Here is a 26360-nt window from a genome sequence, read left to right on the forward strand (position 1 = left end):
AAAAAAGTTTAAATACAAAATGAATTGGGGGGCTTCACCCCCACACCCCTCTACTTAAATATACCAACTCCGAGACTGCACCATAGTGGAGGACATGGCAAAGTCCCGAAGAGGGCCCACCGATTTTTTTCCCGGGGAAAAAAATCGATGTTCCGTGACTTCGCTTTTTTTCTCCTTTCCACATTATCAGAGCAATGAAAGAGCATTCGTTCTTTTCATCATCCGATAATGTGATATAGACCCAATATAAAGGAAAAGTACAAAAAGCAATTCATTGATAATATGAAAAAGTTTTATAGAACATTGTGAAACAAAGCAAAAGGAATAGAAACACCACCAAAAAAAAAAAGAATGGCACATTTTGGAGAAATAGTCATGGCAATAAAATGAAACATTAACGAACGAAAGTCATATGGAAAAAAGGATAATTTGTTAAGTAAAGTCATAATGGAGAATTGAAAACAAGGGAAGACTCAGTATAGCAAGGACAGATTACAAAAAAAAAAGTATTTGACAGCATCTCACATTCATGGAGAAAGGGATGTACAAGATACATCCTACATTGGTCAATTATATTACAGTGATCCTGAAACTGTGGCAAACCACTCTGCAGCTAAACCATGATAAAAGGCAATTAACCCATGGATAAAAATTCAAAGGAGGATAACCCAGGGTGACTGCTCATCACCACGGCTCTTTGTCTTCCCCTTAAATCCATTAAACTGTCTACTTAGCAGATTAGGTCATGGTTACAATTTGGCTCCCAGACAACAACAAAGTATAACGACTTCTCATCTTCTTTTTGTGGCTGACTTAAAAATTGAATAGTTTGTCTGGTGAGGAGCTGAAAGAACAGCTACAAATGGTCAGAACTTTCTCAGACGATATAAAATTGTTATTTGGCCTTGATAAATGTGCAAATGCAACATTTAAAACAGAAAAGCTGTAGCACCAAGAAAATATCAGTCTGGGACAGGAGTCTGATATAAAGGAACTCGAGCAGGAGGGAGTGTATAAATATTTGGGAACGGTGAAGAACTGACAATAAAACATGAACAAAAGCAAACAAAACTCAGTAAGGATTATTTTAGAAGACTAAAATGAATACTGAAAACAGTCCTGCCATCTAGGAACACAGTCCAAGCTATAAACCAATTTGCTCTTCATGTCCTAACTTATAGTTTTGGTGTGATTAAGTGGCCCCAAAAGGTATGGACCAGTTGGACAGGAAAACAAGAAATTAGTTTCACACTTATCAAATGATATATGACAATCAGTATCTACCAAGACTGTACATTCCTCTTTCTGAAGCAGGCATTCATGTCTTCGGAATTGATTACATGTATACATCTGCAATCGTAGGACTGCATACATAACTGACCTCATCATTTCTAAACATAGTGAATAGTTTGAAACATAAACATAACAAATCTAGTACAAGTTCCCTGCTTAGTTTAGCAAACGCAAATCTGTGCCAAGCTGGAATAGAAACCAAACCAGAAGCAGACAAAAATCAGGCAACAACTGAATGTACCAAAAAAACAAAAGAAAGAATATAAGGAGGAGGATCAAATGAGAAGGCAAAAAAGGTGGAAGAGGTATAAATATACCTGCAAGCACAGAAAACTCCTGGAATACCCTCATGTTGTTCAGGATCTGACACAAGAATGGTTAAGCAGAGGTGAAATTGGCAGCCTAGGATAATAGACTACATACATGTTGGTTTGAAATGTCTGTTGAACATGTGGAAGAAACAGACAAATGCAGGTTCTGAAAAAACGGAAATGGAAACAGTCACATCATCTTGTTACTGAGTGTGGTATACTAATGGCAGAGGGCCTGTATACTGAAAGGCATAGTAATGTGGCAATACTGTTGCACTGCAGATTGTGCAAACATTACGATACTAAAGTAGCTGAGCAGCATTGGAAACATGAGCCACAAAGCATCACAGAGAATGATGAAGGTTATATCACATGGCAATACCCATTACCAACAGTTCAAAAATAGATGCGAGAAAACCAGATACACTACTCCATGAAAGGAAAACAAAAGTAACATTGATCATTGAAACTGCTACACCCAGTGATTACTTTTTCGTATGTACACACAGACACACAGTAATAAAATACCAGGATTTGCAAACAGAAATTAAGGGCAATGTGGAAGACGAATACACACACAGTTCCAATAGTAGTAGAAGCAATGGATCTCATAAAAAAGAATTTACATTCTTATTAAATATGTTACCAATACATGTAAATCTGTACAAATTTGCAGGAGGAGTCAGTTCTGGGCACATTGCAGATGCTGCAAAGAACACTTTTGGGTAATATCGAAAAATGAAACCATACTAATTTCACAAACTTTAACCATGCTTTGACTTAGGAACGAGGCCTACTCCTGTCACAGTATTAGAAGCCCAAAAGACTTGGAGAAATGAAATGAGTATGGTCTCCAGGAAGCTCTTGGATAGGGTGTTTAAGAGCCAGTCATACAGGTAAAGAAATACTCATATACTCTTCACCTTCAAGGCCAACACCTTGATGATGACTTTGGGGGCTAAGGAAAGGTCAAATGGCAACACAATGAACTGGAAATAATACCCAGTCAGGGAAGACCATAGCAATCCCTGGTGTGTACCCCAAACACCAAATACAATCATAACCAGCAGCACCATCCATACTTCCTGTAACTCATTACCTCCATTACGGCTCTCTTAAGTGCGTACCTTTAACTCCCACTAGGTGTGGTTTGAGCCTTTAAAAAAATAAAGTTATCACCTTACAGTTCCAACAAATATTCATATCTCTGGAACTAATAGTGTTATTAGAAAACTGTAAATTGCAAACCATTCAGGATAAATTAATGTTTATATTAGTAGCATTAATTCAGTTTAATGTTTTAAAATGGATTTTGTAAGCCAAAATAAAGACAGTTAATATTAATTATGTAATGCTGTTTAAACAGCTTATGATATCTCGGTAACTATTCAAGCAAGACACATACTGCTAGCAGGAATTTCTTCATACAGCAGTGAACTTTCATGTGAAGCTATGCAGTTCTGTCTATGTTACCTGAATATAGACATGTTTAGATTACTACAATATAAACAAACAGTATACAAATATTCAGTATCTCTTTAGCTGCATTAGAGAGGTCAAATGTCAATACAATTGTGTTTGCCACCATGTATGCTTTAAAATGAAATCTTCTGATACCTTGTATGTAGCATTGTTTTGGAATTATTAATGCAAATATGAACAAGCAATATTTGGCACCTAGAGGTGTCAGTCGGAGTTAAATGCAGAAACGGCTGGAGGTGGACTTGGCTGTAATGATAAGAAAATGATCTCCATACAGAGTAACCATATAACAGATATGCTGGTTTAACCAGTCAGTGTGCAGAAAGTGACAATCATCTGCCCCCTCCAGGACCAGAAGGTCTGGGAGTAAAACCTACACCTCTTTTTTTTTTTTTCAAAACTTGGACACCCCATAAAGTCCCCTACAACAGGGAGTCTCGGTCTTCCTCTGTTTGTACTCATTCTGCCAAGGGCAGTGGCCTCTATTGGTGCTTTTTTCAAGGGTCTGGAAACTAGATCCATCATGGAAGCTGCTACTTGGTCTTCTGCTCAAACTTTCACTCAATACTGCAAACTATATGTCAGTTCTACGGCCAGGGTGGGTTTTGCTATGGTCGTCTTTCATGGGTTTTTGGAGGAGTCTGCTGTGGGTTCCTCCTCCCATAACGTACGGTAGCTTTTGTACTCTCCCAGAAGTACAGAAAAATGCAACAGTGATAAGGAAGGACACAGTACAGTTGTGTAAGATCTTACAATAACAGTGGATGTCTACTTCTCACTATTAATTTCTGTCTTCCTTCTGGCCAAAAGGTCTTTCCTTCATCCTCTTCTTCAGTCATCTGCTTCTTCTTCTTCATCTTCCCTTCCTGGACATCTGCTGCTTCTTCTTCATCTTCCCTTCCTGGATGTATGTGTTATTATTCTCCTCTAGAGTTGCTCTAGTTTATTTGGGGCATTTCATTTCTGAGGATTGGGCACTTGTAATTTGCATATGTACCTTAAGCCTTGCAAGTAAGACACTGAGATGACATACAGAGCCCAGAAGATGTAAAGGCTTCGGTATGCTGCCCAGACATTTGGCTATTCTCGGCAAGATATACCAGAACCAAAGAATACTGCAGTTGTGATAAGGAAGGACATCTCTCTCTCTTGCCACATCTGTCCAAAGCTCTGACACACTGTCCAGTAACAAGATAACAATCTTTCAATATAATTTCAACCAATGACACTATAAAGAGACAGTAACTCAAACCACATTATTAGGTGTCATAAATGGTCACAATCTCAAATATGACCAACATACACTGTAAATAAAATAACATATCAGGAACTCAGCTCCCTCAACATGACCAAACAATACCTTACTGACTCTGTAAGGAAAACATTAGCCTCGGTCTACTTATTTCCATCACACATATAAGTGTCTCCTATACTCATAAACTTAAAAGTCAGTCATAAAGCAAACCTCTCCTCTTATTTAAAGTAGTAACATTTGCTGCCAACATTATATGTGGATCATGTTATTATGAGGCCATAAAACAACTAAACTGGTTGACCTGTAAAATGGTGCTGGCCAATGACTCTTACACCCAGATGAGTTGACATCTGGAACACAGCATCCTCGAGACCAGGAGGAGGGATTAAACTCTCTAGTATTCAGGCCAGTCAAAGGCTACATCATCAAGGATAACCCACAATGTTAGTACTGCAACAGTTAAAGACAATTAACATCAACTAAATTGGTTTGAACTGACCAGCTAGAACTTACACACAACTAACTAATTAGTGCATATAATCTTATTCATTCTTTGGAAAAATGCCCACCACTTAAAGATACCCTACAGCCCTACTCTCTTAGTAGGCTCCTACATTCAAGGAAAAAAATATTTCTTATCATCCAGTAGCTCCATGAATCATTACATCTCTAAACTCTGGAACGTCATCCCAACACAGCAATAAAGGGCTGAAACTCTCACGTTTTAAATCTTTCCTTAAGCAACAACATTGCATCCAGTCCTGGTCATGCTCCTCACCTGGGTGAGACTTCCCTCATCTTCAGCTCTTACTGCTCCTCTCATTTATCCTTTATGTTCCCTACCTTACCTGAAATACCTGTACCACTTCTTCATATTAACTCCTCAGTCTAACCATACAATCGTCTACCATATCCAAGTTCTCTCTCATAATTCTACCTACTCCATCATTAAAAACAAGCCCTTATCTGCACAATATCTAGAAGTCATCCTCTCTAATTACTCCTATGCAGAATCACCTCTCTCTCTCCACATAAAATGCAGTAGTCTCTGTGACCTATACTGGATCTAGAGGTAACATATGACTAAAGCACTAGAATGCATAATGGGTGGCCTTTCCACTCAAGTGGCAGCCTGTAAAAGTCATTAACCCTTCTCAAGGAGAAAATCACAGTCAAGATGCTTCAAAGTTCTTATAATGGCATCCTAAATTACTGGCTCCAGGGCAGAATGAACCAACCCCCCCCTCAAAATTCCACCCCAAAAACATCATTGGGTAGTTCCTGGGGTACAGGAGAAAGTACAGTTGTGTACACTTACCATAAATGTAGATGTTCGAGTGGATTCACTGTTGCAGTCATCAGATTTGGGTTATCCCTGCCAGGGTAGCCCTCAGCCAGCCCGAATACCAGAGGCTTAGTATTTCGGCGTCGGTTGTTGTTGCTTCAGGATTGACGTCAGGTCATCAGTAGTATAAAGTAAGGCAGCCAACGCCATTACATCAGTTTTTCTTGCCCTAACCTGTCAGGAGTTCCCCAAGTAGGAGCCAGGTTCTGGTGGAAGAACCCCACCAGTAGAAAGTAAATACTAACATGTCCCTTGTAAGGAAAGAGAAGAAAAAAGGGGGATAAGAGAGGGAAACCAGGACTTTAACAGTGAATACACTCAAACATTTACATTTATGGTAAGTGTGCACAACTGTACAATGTTCTTTGTGTTTCACTGTTGCAGTCATCATATTTGGGTTGATTCCCAAAGCTGAGGAAATGGGTGGAGGCAGTCAAGGAAACTAGGGGCTGGCTAGGATGCCCTGCAAGACTGCAGAGGCAAACCCTGCCCTGGATATGGAGAAGACAGGCAGATGGTAATGTTTGGTAAAAGTGTGAACAAATATCCAGGTGGCATCCTCCAGGATGTCCCTGGTGGGGACTTGTCTGAGGAAAGCTGCAGAGGTGAAGTCTGCTCTGGTGTAGTGAGTCCTGACCCCCTTGGGGAAGGGCTTTCTGTGTTGTTTGTAGCAGAAATGGATGCAGTGTGCTATGCATTTGGAAATGGTTTGTTTGGAGATGGCTTTGCCTTCTGCCCCTGTAGCAAAGCTAACCAGCAATTGATCAGACTTTCTGAAGGATTTAGTCTTGTCTAGATAGAATCTGAGCTGCCTGTGCACATCTTGAGAGTGCAGAATCCTTTCCCCCTTGTTCTGGGTGTTAGGAAAGAAGGTGGGCAAATGAATGGATTGGTTGAGAGTCACACTGGACACCACCTTGGGCATGAAGGATGGGTTAGTCCCGAGGGATACCCTGTCAGCATGGAAGATGATGAAGGGTTCCACAGTGCTTGCAGCTTGGAGACTCTTCTGGCTGAAGTGATGGCCAGAAGGAAAGCCGTCTTCCAGGAGAGAAATTTTAGCTCTGCAGAAGAAACTGGTTTGAAGGGGGGGGGGGGGCAGGGTGAGCTTTTCCAACACAAAGTTAAGGTCCCAAGCTGGGGTTTGTGCTGTTCTGGGTGGCCTTAAGTTGCTAGCTCCTCTTAGGAACTGTTTGATCAAGGGGTATGAGAACAGGGGCTGCTCAGAGGTAAAATGAGCAGAGATAGCAAAGGCATATATTTTAATAGAGGAAAAAGAGAAGCCATTGTGTAGTAGGTCAGTTAAGTAATCCAGGATGAGAGGGAGGGAGGGCTGTGCCATATTGGCTCCCTTAGCCTGAATCCAGGTGCAGAACCATTTCCATTTGTCAGCATAAGACTTTCTAGTGCTAGGGCATCTGGCCTCACGTATAACATCTAGAACCTGTTTACTGACGTTGGCAGATTTATTGGGGGTTAGGGAATAAGCCAAGCTGCCAAACTGAATGTCTAAAAATGGGGATGTATGAATTCCCCTTCCCTCTGGGTCAGGAGGTTTTGAATCTGAGGAAGATGCCATGGTGGTGGTGGGGACAGGCTGCGCAGCAAGGGGTACCCGTGTTGGTGAGGCCAGTCTGGAGCTTTAAGAATTTTCCTTGGTTTTTCCTCCCTTATTTTGAGCACTACCCTTTGGATGACAGGTAGTGGAGGAAAGGCATAGACCGATAGATTGACCCTGGGGAAGGACAAGGCATCCACTTTCCAAGCCATGCAGTGATGCTCCCTGGTGCAAAATTTGCTCTGCTGATGGTTGGTGTGAGAGGCAAAGAGGTCGACCTTCGGGGTGCCCCATTTCTGAGTTATTAGGGTGAAGGTTCTTCTGTTGAGCTGCCACTCGTTTGAGTCCAGAAGATTTCGGCTTAATTGGTTTGCCAGAGAGTTGAGCGAACCTGGCAGGAATTGTGCTAACAGGTGGAATTGCATGGCAGAGGCTGTGTGCCAAAGGGTCATGGTCAGCCTGCATAGAGGGTAGGAGTGAGTGCCTCCCTGCTTATTGATATACCACATTACAGTGGTGTTGTCTGTTTTGATCGGGAGAGCCCCTGGGGAGGGAAGGGGTGTGAAAGCTATCAAGGCGTGCTGGACAGCCATCATCTCTTTATGGTTGATGTGTAGAAGGTTTTCTGTGGCCTCCATTGTCTCTGTGTGCACCTGCCATCCAGGTGTGCACTCCAGGCATAGTCTGATGCGTCTGTGGTGAGGGTCTGGGTGGCGGTGGGTGGTGAGAAAGGTAGTCCCTTGTTGTGGCAGCATGCCATTGCCCACCAAAGAAAATCTTTTCTGAGGCAAGGAATTATAGGTATAAGAGTCTCCAGGTCTTGAGACTGTTAAAACCAAAGGCTTTTTAGGTACCAGTGAAGTTTCCTAATATGCAGTCTGGCATATGGAATGAGTAGTATGCAAGATGCCATGAACCCCAGAGCTTGCAGGATCTTCTTTGCAGATAGCTGGGGTCTGATGACTAGTTGAGAGAAGTAGGCTGTCAGGAAATTTTGCTTTTCTGGTTTAAGAAATGCCATCTGGGATGCTGTGTCCAGGCTTGTTTCCAGGAATATAATCCTTTGGCTGGGCGCCTGTTTGGACTTTTCGCTGATTGTGTACCCTACTGAGGTTAGTAGGGACTTTACAAAGGCCAGGTGCTTGAGCAGCTTTTTCTGGCTGTCTGCCTGAATTAGGCAGTCATCTAAGTATGGCCGAATCTGGATATTCTTTTGTCTGCAGAAGGCAATGGCCAGAGCCAGACATTTTGTGAAAAATCTGGGAGAAGTAGATAAGCCAAAGGGAATCACAGAGAACAGAAAGTGCTGACATCCAGCCCTGAAACAGAGATATTTCCTGCATGATTCCCTGACAGGATTATGGAGGTAGGCCTCTTTTAGATCTAGGGTGGCTAGCCAAGCATCCCTGGACAGCATGGGTAGCAGCTGCTGGAAGGTGAGCATTTTGAATTATGGGATCACCAGAAAAGTGTTTAGGATGGATAGATCGAGGGTAGGGCACCAGCTGCCCTCTTTTCTGGTACTAGAAAAAGTCTGGAGTAGAAACCTTGGCCTCTCTGTCCTACAGGAACATGCTCTACTGCCCTCAGAGAGCAGGGAAAGGACTTGCTTTTGCGCCTCTGCCCACTGGTCTGGAGGTAGATCTGGGAACCCTTCTGGGGTAAGAAGGGTGTGGAAAGAAAATTTGTATCCGTGGGACACTATGTTGAGAACACAGCGGTCAGTGGTAATGGTGACCCAGGTGCTTGCATGAAAGGAGAGTTTTCCTCCCAGGGGTAAGTGAGGGTGGGCAGAGGGAGGGGGTGGGTGAGATGATTCATTGTGAGTTCTTACCATAAGGGTGTGACTTAGAACTCCCTGGTTTTGAAGTGGTGGTAGTCCACTGCTTAGATTACTGCATTCCCTGTGGCTGCAGCCTGGGGGGTCTGGTTCCCTGGGTTCTGGGATGGATTGGCTTAGTGGGAGCAGGAAAGGATCAGTGCTTAGTGGGACAATGCCTGCTGAACCTGGGTGGCTGGACCTATAAGAAATCCTCAACTGTCTGCATAGATTTTGCTTTTTCTTCCATTTTTTTAAGACCTCTTCTGTTTTAGTGCCAAATAAATTGTCTTTGTGCAAGGGGGCATCCAACAATTTAGATTTGGCATGGTCTGGCAAGGGCTGTTCCTTAAGCCATGCATGCCTTCTAATGACAGATCCGGTGACTGCTGCCCTGCAAGAAGCTTCTAGGACATCAAAACCACAGTGCAATATGTGTTTAGTTAATTGCCTTGCAGGATGCATTAACTCTTGTAACTCTTTAGATTCTGCACAAGCAGGAAAGGAAGACATTTTCTGTTTGAGAAGTTCCAGGGTATGTTGCTGAAATTTTAGCATATGGAACTGACAATTTAGTGCCCTGATAGCAAGAGTAGCTGAGGCGAATACATTTTTACCCAATCTGTCTAGTGCTCGGGAATCCCTATCTGAGGGGTGGGATTCTTAGCAGAGGTTGCTTTAATCCCTTCAGGCCCTGAGAAATTACCTCAGTGTCAGCAGTAGGATTTTTAAAAAGAAATTTGTGTGAGCCATGGACTCTATAGTACCGGTCTGGTTTTCTGGGTGCAGGAGGGAGGGTGTCAGGAGTCAAGCTGGACTCCAGGAAAACATCCTCCACAACATCCAGGACTGGGGGGATGACCAAGGGTCTGTGCTGTGGAATATCCAAGAATTCCGAGTCACTTTTTAGACTGAGGGTAGTCCTGACTCTCCCCATTGGAAATGCTCCCTTAAGGTATGAAGGGTTTCCCCAAAGGAAAAATCCTCTGGGGGTGAGGCAGAAGGGATGGAATCCTCTGCAACAGAATCCTCATAAATAGAGAGGGGTTGCATGTCTTCATATTCAGATGCATCAGAGTCATCTGACTCTTGTTCAGACAAAACTATAGGGGACAGATTGCTTTTCCTTTTGGAGGGGGTAGCTTGGCTTCCCCTGATCAGCATGATAAGGTCTTCCACCAACCATTTTAAGCATTTGAGACTGAGGCAAGGAAGCAGGTGCCTAAGATTGGGTCATCGGTTAATTGGGTGCGGTTTGTACCCTGGGCTTAAGAAACTCGGTAGTTTTTGAAAGAACAGTAGTCGTGAAAGAAGACGTTAGTTTGTGTTGAGAATCAGTAGTGAGAAGGACTTCCTTGGAAGCTGGTGCCTGCTCAGTGGCTCCAGACCTATCCAAAGTAGAGACGACCACAGGATCCTTAGTCGAAGAAGAGTTTTGCTGCATACCGGACTCTGAAAGTGTCTCGATAGCGGCCTGCAAATCCACAAAAGCGGGCATCGGGGCTGCAAAAGCGCCTCATTGAGGACCGGAGAACTGACGACTAGCTTAACGGAAGAATCGTCAGTAGGTTTGGACCTGTGCGGTCTGTCTCTGTCTTTACATTTTTTCCGAAGATCTGCTGTCGATAGCTTACCAAAGCCATATTGGAGTTCGAGGACTGTAAGCGAAAATATCTAGCTACAATAATGGCCCGACAATGGATAGTTCTGGCACTGAACAAAGCACAGAAGCGACAGTGAGAGACATCATGGTCTGGGCCTAAACAAATGACGCAGTAAGAATGAAAGTCTCGGTGTAGTATTTGCTTTCCACAGGTGAGACAATTGTTAACTTTTTCTGACATCAGTTAGTGCAAGAAAAAAGGATCCCCAATGGAGTACTTAGCTTTAGAAGACTTCAGCTTCAAATGGGTAGACTCAGATAGCGGCCGACCTGCACTCTTGAAAACTGCTTCTACTTCGGGCTTCACGGCAAGAAAGACTGATGTAATGGCGTTGGCTGCCTTACTTTATACTACTGATGACCTGACATCAGTCCTGAAGCGACAGCAACTGACATAAAAATACTAAGCCTCTGGTATTCGGGCAGGCCGAGGGCTACCCTGGCAGGGATAACCCAAATGTGATGACTGCAACAGTGAAACGAAGAACATCGGGTTCCTACCAAATACCCTTCGAGTGCACCCCCACCCAACATCTACTTGATATCCGATCCCTTAAAATTACGTCCTGAACCCCTCATATTTGACAGTCCTAAGAGAAGAAGCTTCAGGCCTTAAGTACCTCAATCTATGAATAACTACATTTCTCAAGGGACTAATCTTCAGGATCAGGTAAGTTACCCACTAACTACAGATGACATATGAAATTAGGATTATGTAAGACCCTTCAAACACCCCAAAGGGTGAGGAGTGATAGAGCTCCTCCTTGATCCCAAAGTCCACAACAGAGGCCAACAACTGGTTGGAGCTTCAGACCTTACTAATGGACAGTGAACTCTCCAGCTAAAGGATCATGTCAAAGGGCTAGTTGAACAAAGGATTTACCCAGAGAAGATTCAACTCCATACCTGTTTTCCAAGTGCTTGTCCTTGTGGCAGTACTCCAACGTTTAACTGGGCTGAGAGAAGGGCCATCCCACTATTTAACATTTACGTTGTCAATATATAGCTAACACACTTGCAGACAGACTTAGTGTTATTTTTTTTTACTCCGGAAAGAGTTACTGAAATTCCATTAATTCCCAAGTCTCACTCACCCCACTAAGATCACCATTTAATAGGTGCTGGTTATACTTCCTAAAATAATAATCACCACTTTCATGTACTTAAAAAAAATTATCTGGATGCCTAATTAATAGCACCAGATATGTTCTCACTGACCCTCTCCTGTACTCATTCAGCTTAAGCCTAGTCAAATTATATGTCCCTGTAAAACAGCTGCAGTGTCCATCTGCACAATGGGGGTCCTGCCACAGACCCCCATAAATTACATGCCTATCAGCTTAATGAGCAAAATTTGCAAGACCATGGAATATATCATATCTGACTTCAAAGTATGATATTAAAATTTCATACAAATGGATCCACAACTTTTTGGTATTGTCGAGGGCAGATCAAGTCTGCTCAACTTAGTAAATGTCTTGGAGAATATTACAGAGACAGTGGACACTCAGTCCACACATCATATCTGGATCTGGCCATGGCTTCTGACAATGTACCCCATGTAGTTACTGTAAGTAAGCTAAAAGATATAATGGCAGACCCATACATGGTCAAGATTGACTGCAAACTGGCTGAAGAATAGAACTCACACAAATAAAGTGGCAGGTGTCGCTTCAGAAAGAAAGAAATTATCCAGTGGAGTACCAATGGACTCAGTACTGGGACCTCTGCTTTTTAATTAACTATATTTCTGACCTCCACATCATAAACTCTGACCTATGGTTAATCAAATTCAGTGCTGATGGCAAGCTGGGTCTCAGCCATGCTCCCACTGATATGGAGCCATTTCATCAAAAATTAGTCCTTACAAACCAATGATGTATAGAAAAAAGGCTAACAATACATACAAAAAGTGTAACATTGTCAGAATCACCCTTCATCGACAACTTACAGAATAGCTAGTTCTCCAATACACATGGACACGGTAATCAGAGATCTTGGCACCCGGGTTGACAATTCCCTTACCTCTGACCACGACATTGCAACACTAGTTAGAAAATATTTCTGTCTAGCACAGCCATGTTTCAAGCACAGCTAGATCAATGGATTCTCTTGTCCCTAATATACTCTGCCCTAATTACAGCAGCTATCAACAACACCAGTCTTTCAAAATATACCTAGCCAGAGACACCATGCAGTTAGAAAAGTCATAGATGTTTCTGATGAGAAAGATTACTGGCCCAAAAAACCTTTAGCAATCAAAACAGACTAGATGCCCTATACCTAAACTGTCACTCCTGCATTATGTGCCATCAAAGTCCCTACTTTAATGGATCTCTTATGCCTTCAAAGGGTGAATGGGTACATAAACACCAAAACCAAGGGTCTGAACCTGCATCAGCATAAACAGAAAACACGCTGGAGGGACAGATTCAATACCAGTGGTTGCTGCATCTCTGGAATAAGTTGCCCTTTCAGGTTGAGAGTGACTGTTGTTTCCTTCAAATCTAGCACTGAAAACTAGATGTGTACCCAGAAGTTCATCCCTGCCCTGACATGTTTTCCCTTCCTAGAAATGGGGATACACCATCAGGCTGGTATTTAGAAAGGCACATGTTCTCAGACTTACTTGCACTGTAGCTCCTATGATCCTATGAACTGCCATCCATGCAAAGCAGCTGAACAATACTTAACACCAGGCCCACCCAGGTTCAACTAGGGGCTCAAGCGACAGAAAGACAGAGCAGCAGAATGGGTAGGGAGGTACCTATCATCCAAGGTGGGAGGGCACTCAATATACTCACTAAAGATGTAGGGAGGTACCTATCTAAGGTGGAAAAGAACTCGATATACTCCCTAAGGAGGTGGGGAGATGCCTATCCAAGGTGGGGCAGCACTCATTGATATGCTTCCTAAGGAGGTAGGGAGGTGCCTATCCAAGGCGGGAGGGCACTTGTTGATCTGCTCCCTAAGGATAGCTGTGGTCCAAAGAAGGGAGCTGCCCTCAGATGTAATCATCAAATCTAAGGAGGTGGAAAAGGGAGTGGATAGATCATAAAAAATCCCCCCAGGTGGAAGCACGGACAAGATAAGCCCCCAGGACACAGTCAGAATCCATGACCAGTTCCAGTTCCAGTAATAATGCAGCAAGTCTTGGGGGAGGGGTGCAGAAAGTAGCTGGTAGAGTTGGCATGGACACTGGGTACCAGGGGCTGGGTCAGTGAATTTGGAGGTCCAAGGGGACCAAAAAAAAAATTCTTCCCACTAGGCTGGGCACTAGAGGCCATGCTAGTGTAAATTCTGGCTGGTAATAGGTTCATAGGTTCATACTAGGCTATCTGCCCTAGGGCATTTATAAGCCTAGCCAGAATGTGTTTGGCTTTCGCCACCCATTTTAAATTTATTTTGCTATGCCCTTTTTCGAGGTTAGTATACTGTGCCTCTGTCTAACAGTGACACAGAAGTGATACCCAGGGTAAACCTACGATCTCCCATCCACTCATCAAGATTCCTCTTGAAGAGAGTCACTGAGGGACTCTGCCTAACCTGGACTGGGATTTTATTCCAGAGTGAAGGGAGCCTCTGGGTTATGAATCTGTCCCTCCAGCATGTCCTATTTATTTCACTGCTGAGGTTCAAGTCTCTCGAGCGTAGCTCGATGGGATTTGGATTTTCTGAGGTGCAGCATGTCCATTAATTCCGGGTTGGACATGGCTTTATACATCAGGCACAGATCGCCTCTGAACAGGCGGTATGCCACTGAGTAGAGCTGGAGTTTCTTTAACCGGGCAGCATATGGCATCTGTTTGAGCCATTTGATCCTCTTGGTGAGGTACTTTTGGGGTCTTTCCAGTTGCTGCAGGTGTCTGGTAAGGTACATCCCAAAAGGGGCATTGTACTCAATTATGGGCCTGATGAGGGATGGGTAAAGAGGCACGATGACCTCCCTGATCTAGATGTGAATCCCTTCATGATTAGGTGGGCTATATAAAATGTTTTTCTAACCACTTTGGCCACGTGGTTGTCAAATGAGAGATTGCTATCAATTTGGGTCCCCAGGTCTCTAATTACTTCTTCTGTACTTAATGGATTACCACCTATGTGGTAATTTTTGGGCACTTTGTTTTTGCCAAAGGGGATGACTATACACTTTTTGGCATTTAGCTTGAGGCCATGGCACTGGCACCAGTTGTCTGTTTCTATGAGGCCCTTTTGGAGGATGCTTGTGTCGGCTGGAGAGTCGATTATGGCGCCCAGTTTGCAGTCATCTGCGAACTTGGTCAGCCACAGTCCTTCCGTGTTGGCCTGTACCTCAGAGAAATATATACAGAACAAGAGAGGTCCCAGGACTGAGCCTTGTGGGACACCACTTGTAACTGGTTTGGAGTCTGACATGGCTCCAGCAATTCTAACCATGTGGGTTCTGTCCTTGAGCCAGTTTGTAATCCATCTAGTGACATAGGGGTTTATATTTAAGCTGGTGAGCTTATCTATAATGCCCGAGTGGGGTATTGTATCGAAGGCTTTTGCGAGGTCCAGGTAGGCTGTGTGGACCACCTTCTCCTCGTCAATGGCCTTGGTGACTGTTTCAAAGAAATCAACCAGGTTTAAGAGGCAGGATCTGCCCTTAACAAAGCCGAACTGGGTAGGATCCAGTGTCTGTAGGTCCCCAAAATCTTTATTTATGAGGTCCATGATGATCCTTTCCATAGCTTTGCAGACCAAGCTAGTCAGGCTTATGGGGCGATAGTTTCCAGGATCCGTTCAGGCACCACCTTTATGGAGAGGGACCACTGTTGCTGTACGCCACTCTTTGGGCACATATCCTGTAGTAAGGCTGAGATTGAACAGTAGTTTTATGTTTGGGTTTAGCTCTTCTTGGAGTTCATGTAGGACGCAGCTGGTCCCATTGATGCTGTGTTTTTTGCTTTGGAGAGGGCGGCTCTTACCTGAGCATCTGAGATGTCAGGGGCAGCACTCTGCTGGGATAGATATTTGCCCTTTGGTGGGGGTTGCTGAACCTGTCAGCTAGGATGTTGGCAATGTCTGTGGGTTCAGTGTATTTTTTGTCATTCTGGACTAATTCTGAGCATATCTGGGAATTACCACCCAGGTTCCTAACATAACTAAAGAAAGCCTTGTGATTATCCTTAGTGTCCTGTGCAATTTTTCTCTCGAAGCTGGCCTTAGACAATTTTATGAGTGCCCGTAGTTTTTTGCTAATACTGATCAGTGATACCTTCCCATTTTGGGATTTTGCTCTATCATTTAGTAGCTTCCTCCTTCTATTGTATAGTTTGTTTATGGCTGGGGTCCACCAGACAGGATGTCTGCCTTTGGAGGATTGGGTCTTGGTTTTATTTGGGATTGATGATCCATGCATTCCTGAAGGTGTTCATAGAATGTGTTTATAAAGGATTCTGCGGTCTGGGCCATATTTTCCACAGGCCCGCGGGCTTTGAAGGATTCCACCTCTGTTTTGAGGAGTGTGAAATTTGCTTTAGAGAAGTTTTTCACTGTGGTTTTCTGGGCATGGGGTGGGGTCGGGATGTGAATATCCAGTGAGATTAGTTTATGGTCTGATCTTACCAGTGAGGGATGCACTTCTGGTCTGGAGCATAGAGTCCCCATGTTGGTGATGATCAGGTCCAGTATGTTTTCCCCTCTTGTGGGAGTGGTAACAAGTTGTTCCATAGCATTTGAGTTTATAAATTCTAGGAACCTTTGGGCTAGGGTGTTGGAGCTAGAGTAATGCTCCCAGTCTATGTTTGGGTAGTTGAAGTCGCCCAATATAATGGTGTTTGGAGAGACCTTCATATTTTCCAGTGTTCTCAGGAAGGCCGAGTGGGGTTCCTGGGTTTGGGAGGGTGGTCTGTAGCAGGCTATAAACTGGAAGGCAGTTTTACCCACTGTTAGTTGCACATGGATAGTCTCTGATGCTTCATGCTTTGCCACCAACCTGGAGGTGTGGGTATCTTTGATGAATATCGATACTCCCCCTCCTTTTGTGGTTCGGTCCAAGTTTTGGGGCCAAAAAGCATGGTATGAGGTATAACCTGGTAGTGCTGGGGTGCTCTCGGGAGCCCTGAACCAGGTTTCTGTTACTGCACAGATATTGATGTTCTCCATGCTAAAGAGAGTTTTGAGTGCGTGCATCTTGAGGTTTAGACTTCTGGCGTTGAATAGCATTACTCTGATGGCTAGAACGATTTTATTAGGATGCTTAGACATAAACAAAACTTCAACACCACCACCAAAGATCAATATCTAAACCATGCAAACTGAAAAAAAAAAAAGTTGAAAGGCCCCAGAAAAGAACATGCATGTGCAGCTAGTGCCTAAGACATACAAGGACTAGATGCACAGATGTTACCAATTGCAGAGTCGTGCTGAAAAATACAAAATTCTAATTAGTGAAGTGATTCCAGCTTTAGTAAAGAGGACCTTAATAGTACATCCCACATCTACCGATATATTTCAGTGATAGTCTAAAGGACTTTCTGTACTTTTTTTTATGTGAGACTTAAACGGTAGGTCCTATAAAAATAATAAGATTTTTAAGACTTGGGTGTCTTTATTGTCAAGTGGGCATCCAAGATAAATGGAAATGGTATCCTGAAATCATTGTGCATCACTTGCAAACAAAATAGGAGCAGACTTTTTTGGATGATATTGAATTTATTTTGTGCTAGCAATTCCAGAGGGCATTAGAGTCTGTTTGTAATTTGTTTTGTAACTCCATGATAGTGCTGTTGTAGTTATGGAGCTGGAGATCATCTGTATACATCGATAATTTAGGCATATCTCTGCTAAGGTTATTTAGAAAAACTGACAACGGTATCAGTTGTAAAACAGAGCCTTGAAGGTCTTTACTGAGAATGATCCAATACTGGACAGGAAAGTCCATGTAGTAACCTGGTAGAGTGGAAAGTCTGATCAGTCAGGTACTTAAAGGGTGAAATTATAACTCCAAGACCAAAGTTGAGCATTTCAAGTTTAGTTAGAAGAAGGGTATGACATACCCATTCAAAGGCATATATCTCATCTACAGATGCAACACTAGTAACACGTCTGCTGTTGGCACTGTTGTAGACTTGAGTCTCTAACATTATATAGGGAGTTATGATACTCAAGCCAATCTTGAATCCATGCTGTGCATCACATGCAAGTCCACAGGGACTGAACTGAAATGTCCTATGTTTGTGTTTTAGTCCCAAAGCATTGTTTCAAGATAAATCTTTTAAAAAAACAGTAGGACCACATTTAACATGAACATATGGAGAATGCTACTATTTGTATTTAATCATACCAAGAAAAAACACTTTCATTCTTTTACTCGATTAGATGCAGCACAATGTATCATATCTACATAAAGCATTTTGGACTGTTCTCCTTACACACTTCTTTAGCTTAGAAACACCTACCTGTTGACTCTGTAACCATCTTTCTCGCCTCCTCTGCTTCCTTCTCAAACTCTTAAGCTTGTTCTTTTCTCTCTTCCTTAATCTTTTTCCTGTTGTGGTTTGTGGCAAGACATTTGAAGGCAAGAATAAATTCTCAGAAACTCCGTAACCCTCTCCTTCTTCATCTTCTGTAGAGTTACTAGATGGCGACTGCATCACTACAGTAGGGCTCTGGGTGGTCGCATGATGTGGCAAGCGCCCTGAAACAGGTACTGGACTGTTATGATACCCATGATCAATCTCTGTGCAGATGTTACTGGAAGATGCGGAAGACCCAGGCAGAATCTCAGGATGATTTGTAAAACAGTAATCTTGTCTTGCTGTGCTGGATATGGTGTTCGGTAGCGGCACACTTATTACTTGACTATAGGCCTGCATTTCAGTCTGTAGCACTCCCATACAAGTTGGACTGCAAGTTCTACTAAAGACAGGCAAAATACTAGGAGAACCTCTGATGTTATAATCCAAACTATGTGACATTTTATGAAACTGCTTTACAGCACATGAATTTGCTGGGGATGACACAGAAGGAAGCAAATGTGGACTACAGGTTTTACAGTGGATTTTATCCCGGTCATTCTTCAAGAACACTGTATCTGGTCTTACCTCCAGACAAAGCACGTCTGTTAATTTTCTTAGTCCACTATTATAAGCAGGAGTGCAGGATTCCATAGAGGAACTCTGTAACTTTTCCTCAGATGTCAAGATGTTTTCGGACCCATGTCCCAAATTTTTTTTATTTCTTATGGACGTGGCTTGATAATGACAAAACCTGTCCAGAGAGGGATTTCTGACTCTGACTGGGAGAGCAGGATCTCTGTCAGTACGACTCTTGCAAAGATGAACAGTTACTGACAGGCCACAGGAGCACACTATACTGCTAACAAAATTAAATCCCCCTAGACGGGCTCCACAGTGCATACAATTTAATTTTCCAGATATCCATTGTGCCTGTAAAAGAATAAGGAAGGACAATAAATCATTCACTATAAAACTAAAACAAGAAAAACAACAACGTCAACCTTTTCCATAACAATGATGTCAGCTTTTCTATTTTTCTATTCCAGTCTATGAATACAAACCTGATGCCAAACAAAAGTACACACTGGAATGTACTGTAGCCAGTTTACATTAGCAGCACTAGTCAAACGTAGTGAAAGTAATCCTCATGAATATATCCAAATTGCTAAGTAATATGTAAACGTACAAAACATTACCTTAGGAAGTTCACAGGCCAATAAATTTAATTTAGGATCATAAACTAGGAAATTAAAAAGTCTTCAGACGTATATAAAAAAAAAAACTCCATCTAAGCTCTTTTCAAATCAGTGCACTTCCTTTAGATGTTGTGTACTTTGTATAATAAATAAATCCAGCATTTGATTTGTAGATCTCCACTGTAAATAAATAAAACACACTTTACTTTTCAGTAGAAAGACCAAAGCTGCAGAGTATAAAAACATTTAGTTACACAAATAAGAAACTGAAATATGAATAAACCCCACAAAGTAGATCACTTGAGCTATATGAAACAAACCGGCGAGGGAAAACTATCGTAAAAACAGACAATGCCATGTGATCATTAAAACAAAATACAAAGTTTTCTTAAGATACTTTTATTAAGTCGATGTATCAACCAACAGAAAAAAACTGACGTTCTATATATCATTACATTATTAATAAAATGCATCTAGAATGTATTTGTACTCCACCTTGGAACCAGAAGGACCTGCAAAATGCCATTAATTTCATCCAAGGATATTGGCCAAGCACTGGTTCACTTAGCACATCATAATTTTAAGAAACCTGATAACTTCTGCCCTGCCCCAACCTGAGCAGGCAAAACCCTCAGATATACTGAACACATTAATTCTCACACACAATGAGCTTTGGATGGCAGCTTTGACTCTGTTTTGGTCATCTGACTACTGCCCTCAGGGCTGACTATAGCAGTTAGCTGCCCTATGAACTTTGCTTGAAAAATGTAAGCTGACAATTAACTCCTCTGTCTTTTTTTTTGAACCAGCTGACCTTCTTACACTTGGATGACTACTTTTATGTCACTGACAGCATAAAAAGTAACCCAAACTTTGTACTATTAATCATACGCATGTACTAGGCTAGTTGCCCTTGCAAGCTATGTTAAGTGTAGCTAATTTTTCCCTTCAGATGTGAGAATTATACCCTTGTTTGTGTCTGCAAGGTACCTTGTGTCTGATGTAAACACCATAATCATTATGCCAACTCCCAACCCTTTGGCCTAAATGTAGTGACTTTTGAGTTCAGTAAAGCATTCTTAAGAATTTCCAACCAGCAGTTATAAAATCCAAATCTAATAAACCCATAAGAAAAAGTCTTTACAGTCACAAAGTCTCTACCTCTTGGAACAAGCTCCCTCTCTATATCAGATCTTACCAAAACTGTCCCAATTTCAAACTAGCCCTAAAGGAATACCTAGTCAACTCCTGGACCTGCCCCTGCAAAGACCCTACTTGAAGCAATCCCCCCCCCCCGCCTTATTTACTGTATCAGACAACTCTCGCATATATCTTCCATCCACTTATCTTGTCCCCTCCCTACTATTCTCTGACTAGACTCCACACCATAAGTAAGACCTGCCTACATACTAGTCCTTCCTTATCTCTTCTCCTATATGTTACCATACAATTATTACAATACATGTATTTTACGATTATTAATGCATCTTTTTTTAAGAATATATAAGATGAATAATATTCTCCTTGTATGTTTTAGCTTACATTTGTATTTCTTACTTTTTGTAATCTTTGTAACAGGAGATTTTTCTCCTTGAGTCTCTGCTGAAAAGGGGCACCTGCCCAGCAAGACTAATCCGTTTAATAAATGGCAAATAAATACAAATAAATAAATAAAATACTTAAAGGCAAAAACAAAAAAAAAGTGACTTTCGAAGCTGGCTATGTTAATGACTATTCAATGAGACTATAAATAGTTTCACAGAAACTCATGATTAATCGGTTTTCCAGTATGGTTTCTAATATTTTGCAAACTTAGCTAAATAAAAGATACTGTTCCACAAATCAAGATCCCTCTGCACATTCCTCACAACTGCCACCCAAAATGTGACACAACTTGGCCAAAATAAAGTCAGCATTATCAACTGTGTTAACATGTTAAAGTGGTGTGGCCAGGATTTCAGTATTTGTACATCAGCTTCAAGAATGTAGCCCCTCCGCATCCTAGAGAGTGCATGTTTCTGGACGGTCAAGAAGCAAACCTCCTAACCTCCTGAAAGGGTGATTTAACAAAATAAATAAATGAATGAATGAATGAATGAATGAATGAATGAATAAATAAACAAATACATTAATTAATTAATTCAGCCAGCCTGGGATTTTGAATAAAAAGTATGTAGATATGTCATGTTCGTTCTGTACACTGTGGCACATGTGGCATGTGTCTGGCTACACCCTTGGTTACAAGACATTAAAATGACATATTCAGACACTTAACAAGCACTGTAGTGCATCTTACTTGAAAAAAGTCACACAATTTACAAAGATGAGAAACTGCCAGCTACAGTAATAATCCAATTTGGGGTTTTGGCAGAAATAGCAAGCTTGACTAATCATTTGATATGCAAAATGTGCTACACACCTCTAGGTCATGAGTGAACATGCTCCCAAGCAATGCAAAATGTGCTGCACCTCTAGGCCATGAGTGAGCATGCTCCCAAGCAATGCAAAATGTGCTACACCTCTAGGCCATGAGTGAGCATGCTCCCAAGCAATGCAAAATGTGCTACACCTCTAGGTCATGAGTGAGCATGCTCCCAAGCAATGCAAAATGTGCTACACCTCTAGGTCATGAGTGAGCATGCCCCCAACCAACTTTCTTTGGAATGTTTTGATGCTGCTGATTACCTTCTGTTAACTGTACCAGAACACTGATCCATTTAGTAAAAAACAATTAACGGCAACTACAGGCCCTAAAATGCAACAACCATCACTTTACAATGTAGTCAGTTCAGGATCTGGTATCTTTTTATTTTACAGTGGTTACATAAAGAAAACACACAATAAGATCTGCACATTGCGATTTTGCTCTAATATAAATCATGCACCTGACAACACGAGTTGCAGAAGGTACAGAGAAAACAACTGCACAAAGCTACAGTAAGCATCACTAAGCCTTCTATCTAATGTGCAACAGTGTTCTGAGCTCAGAGGAAATGATCAACAAAGGAATATCACTCGTACTGCATTTATATTAAACTTGCTCAGGCTGATAATATGGCACAGATGCCATCATGTTCATGAAGGTTTTATAGCTTTCTGTACACAGCTATAACTAATGGCAATAAATATCACTCTGCACACAAATCCATAAAACACTCAGTTGCATGGTGACCCCCATTTTGTGTTGTCAACATCAGTGAGCTTAGTTCGTCAACTGTAATGAATGGTGCAGGACACGTCACATTCTAAATGGTAACATAATTATAGTTAAGTTTCAGTGTTATTAGCTGCATTCCTTATTATGATTTCTTATTGTCTAAGTGTGTAAAAGTGACTGCCACACTCACTCTTTCATTACGTACCACATAAAATATTTATAATGGTACTACTGGACCTTTGATGTTCATCCTTAAAATTTAAGAAGCATTTAAGAAGCATCTCAACCAAATGCAGCCACTGTTGTCAGTTCTGCAGACACAAGAATACTATAACTGCCGGCTGCTGCTTAAACGATAATTTTCTGCAGGGGCATTACCAGCTGTATGGTATAAATGCTTATGAATAAATGCACCTGAAATAATGCAGCAGAAGTACCTCTCGAAGAAATGTGTCATCATGCCACAGTGCATGTAAATGTACTTGTGCCTACATACTATAGCTGTCAGAAAGAGAAACTGTCAGCAAACCCTTAAATATAGGCCAAAAAAACAAAAGACCTGGCCCAACAGTCCAAACTAGCTGTTTCTCATATCTTAAGCAAATACGGATCCTATAAAATGTGTAAAAGATATGCAAATATCTTCCTTTTTGCAACAGCACTTGATATTTTAAAGCAATGCTAAGCAGAATCTTTTACAGGATATTCTCAATGGTGAATGGTTGAATAGCCATACAGTAAGCTTGTATGTATATGTGTGTGCTGATATGTATGTGCACACACTCTGCAACACACTAGTATCCTATCCAAGATTAGTTCCACTGCCTTGAACCCACAAAATGTTTCAGGAGGTGCACAAAACAGCATCTAATGACCCATAAATATGTTCCAATGGCCACCTTAAGTATGCCCATTGCTGCCTATTCCTTTCTTTCCCTTGCATACTTCTTGTCCCACCCCACCACCACCACCACCCCCAACCTGCTAACACTCAGCTATCTGCAGCCAATCATCCCATTCATTCCTCTATGGCAAGAGACAACTTCAGAGGGAGTCCATCATTTAGGCAGCCATCAGGGCATTTTTTTCTCTTAGACCCTAAACCTGCACCCTCCTCGGTGGTTAACGAGGGTAAACAAATCACCAACACGTCACACTGTACCTTCTCTCCCCATGTGAATGCTCCCACATACATGCAAATGGAGAGTGCCAGCATTAGCTTGGTACGGGATGCACATGTATCCAGTTATTGCCATTTCACCTACAAGACTCCTTAGCTACTCAGACATCTTTTAACTTAGTTGAAACATGGCTCTCCAACAACTAGCTCATCCTTAATCCTAAAAAAAAAAGCTGTTACTCTTCCTACCTAAAATGTTCATAAATATTAAACCCTCCTTCTACATACAGTCCCTTAATAACACTCCCATTCAGGTAGAATCCAGTACTAACGAACCATCGACGATCAGCTTAAATTTGACTTGCATGTTAATAACTGTATCAAAAAGACACATTCAAAACTAGGGCTCATTTACCGTAACAAGAAATTTCTTACCTCTGAAGCCAAGATTACTCTCTCTCTTACCTACCTTCTACTTAGTCTAATGCACAATTCTCAAATTCTCACAAATCTTAACTCAGCACTCCTGACCAAACTCGAATCTACCTACAACAAGTTAGCTAGATTTGCTGCCCAACAAACCTACAAATCCCATCACTGTCTCCCTCTCTCTAAAACACCTCAACTGGCTTGAAGTACCCCACCAGCTTCTTCTCTCTCACCTCCAGATCATCCATTCTGCCATACACCAGCCTTCCTACTCCCAGCACTATTCCCCTCTCATCTTCCATTATTCTCCCTCCAGACCTCTCCAAAGCTCTAAACAAGACCTACTACAAATCTACAAACTCAAGTCTAAATTTGGACATAACATGTATAGCTATCGCCCTACTATTGCCTGGAATAGGCTCCCACTAGAAATCAGGACCTTTACACGTCCTAAGCAATTTAAGACAGCCACCAAAAAGCACTTTAAAAGTCACTGGTCCTCCCACTACACTCTCCCTTAACATCCCCTATTTCTCAAACCTTAATCTACTTTCTGCCCTTAACTCACTCTTCTCACTAGCTCTCTCTAATCTTCCTTGACTACTCTTTCTACTGTCTTCTAAAATCTATTAAACAAATTGCCTCAGAGAAACATGCTATTGTAACTGTCTTGCCTTCATGATACATCATGATAAAACTGTTTTTTTTTAACCACTTACCCCAAACACTATATTCATCTTAATGACATATTTATTTTTATACATCTTGAAATAGTTATGCTATACTCCTGATTATTGACACTGTACAACATTGTATTGCTACTTAATGCCTTGTAATAATCCTGTAACATTGCTGTTTAATGCTAATTTATAATGAAAATTGTATAATATGCTGGAGATTTTCTCCCTGGGCCTCCGCTGAAAAAGGACTCTTCAGCTCAGTCGGACAATCCCAGTCAACAAATGTAAAATAAATAAATAAAGACTCCACTCAAATTCATCATAACAGCCGCCAAAGCCAGCAGTTCTTCACCCCAAACCAGATAAGCTGCCATATTTTCACTAACTTTTATCATCTACCCCTCCCTATTAGGCTCTTCCTACAGCCAAACTGTTAACTGAACTTGGGTCACCTGAGTCATCGTCAGGGCTTTATACTTATCACCACAGAGCAAGGGGACTGCTGTCTATAATTATGCTACTGCTGTGTCAGTTAGCAGAAACCCAAGAAGTAAGCGATATGTTTCATCGTATCCCTCCCCCTTAAAGGTAACAAGCATTCTTACTTGCATATTCAGTTTTTCTCTTCTCAGTTGCCCTTTGATGAATCACTCATTTTGCCTAAATGTAGGTCCCAGTGACACATACAGAAGTCACAGATCTGTGTCTGCAAAGACTGTCTGGTTTTCAAGTTCACATTACTCTGTTTGTATACAGAGTATGGAGTATATGATATCTTCCCAGCAGTATCATTACTAGTGACATAAATGGAAAGAGAAGACAAATGACAAAATAAAAAACAGCTACTTGAAAGGGCAAAATAAAATATTTTTGTTTGTTAAAAATCATCAGAATACACCATTTATTAAAAAAACAAATGTTTCACTTAGGGGTGGAATGGCCAATCAGCAAATTATTTCATTTTCTTAATGTATATTTGTTAACCCAGGAGGTAGGCTGGCAGTGGGACAGTTTTAATCATGCCCTCCCCTCCCGAAAAATGGTAGGTGTTATAGCTGATAGAACAGTATGCATACATGCAAAAAATGATGTGTTAATCCACAAATATGTTAACAGCAATCTATAATCAAGCATTAATAAGGAGTATGTGATAGTAATCCATTACCACCTACATTTACAAATTATGAGACGTTATTTACATATTTACAAGATAGCAAAGTTATTGATGAGTAAAAGATGGGACTCTGCAAAGTATAAAGTAGTTTAGAGACTTGAATAGGTTATGAATCTACATTTGTATCTCCAATGAGGGATGAGAGATTCTGCTCCTACTCATAATAGCTCAGTGCATGGTACTTTATGTGATGTGCCAACATTCTTTTGCATATATTAATTAACATTAATTCTACTTTTTTCCCCTAAACATTACAAGCACTATGGTTTGTTATTACCTTACACGATGTTCCATCACTCTAATGAATGTGTTCATTAGCATTAATTCTATGCTTTTCTATATACCACAAGCACTGTAGTTTGTCTGCTGTGATCCATTTAGACTATGATAAGTA

At 41.6% G+C, this 26360-nt stretch overlaps 1 protein-coding gene across 1 annotated transcript in view; it reads right to left on the bottom strand.

The window, feature by feature from the left end:
* Window positions 1–26360, bottom strand: part of RNF180 (ring finger protein 180) — a 933453-nt gene that overhangs the window by 764199 nt on the left and 142894 nt on the right. Inside the window, exon 2 of the mRNA XM_044063860.1 lies at window positions 18151–19140. Coding sequence (XP_043919795.1) covers window positions 18151–19140 — 990 coding nt within the window. The remainder of the gene's footprint in view (window positions 1–18150; window positions 19141–26360) is intronic.

The sequence above is a fragment of the Protopterus annectens genome, chromosome 2.part2 (assembly GCF_019279795.1).
Source record: "Protopterus annectens isolate FY-2018-M chromosome 2.part2, PAN1.0, whole genome shotgun sequence".
In the NCBI taxonomy this organism is placed as follows: domain Eukaryota; kingdom Metazoa; phylum Chordata; order Ceratodontiformes; family Protopteridae; genus Protopterus; species Protopterus annectens.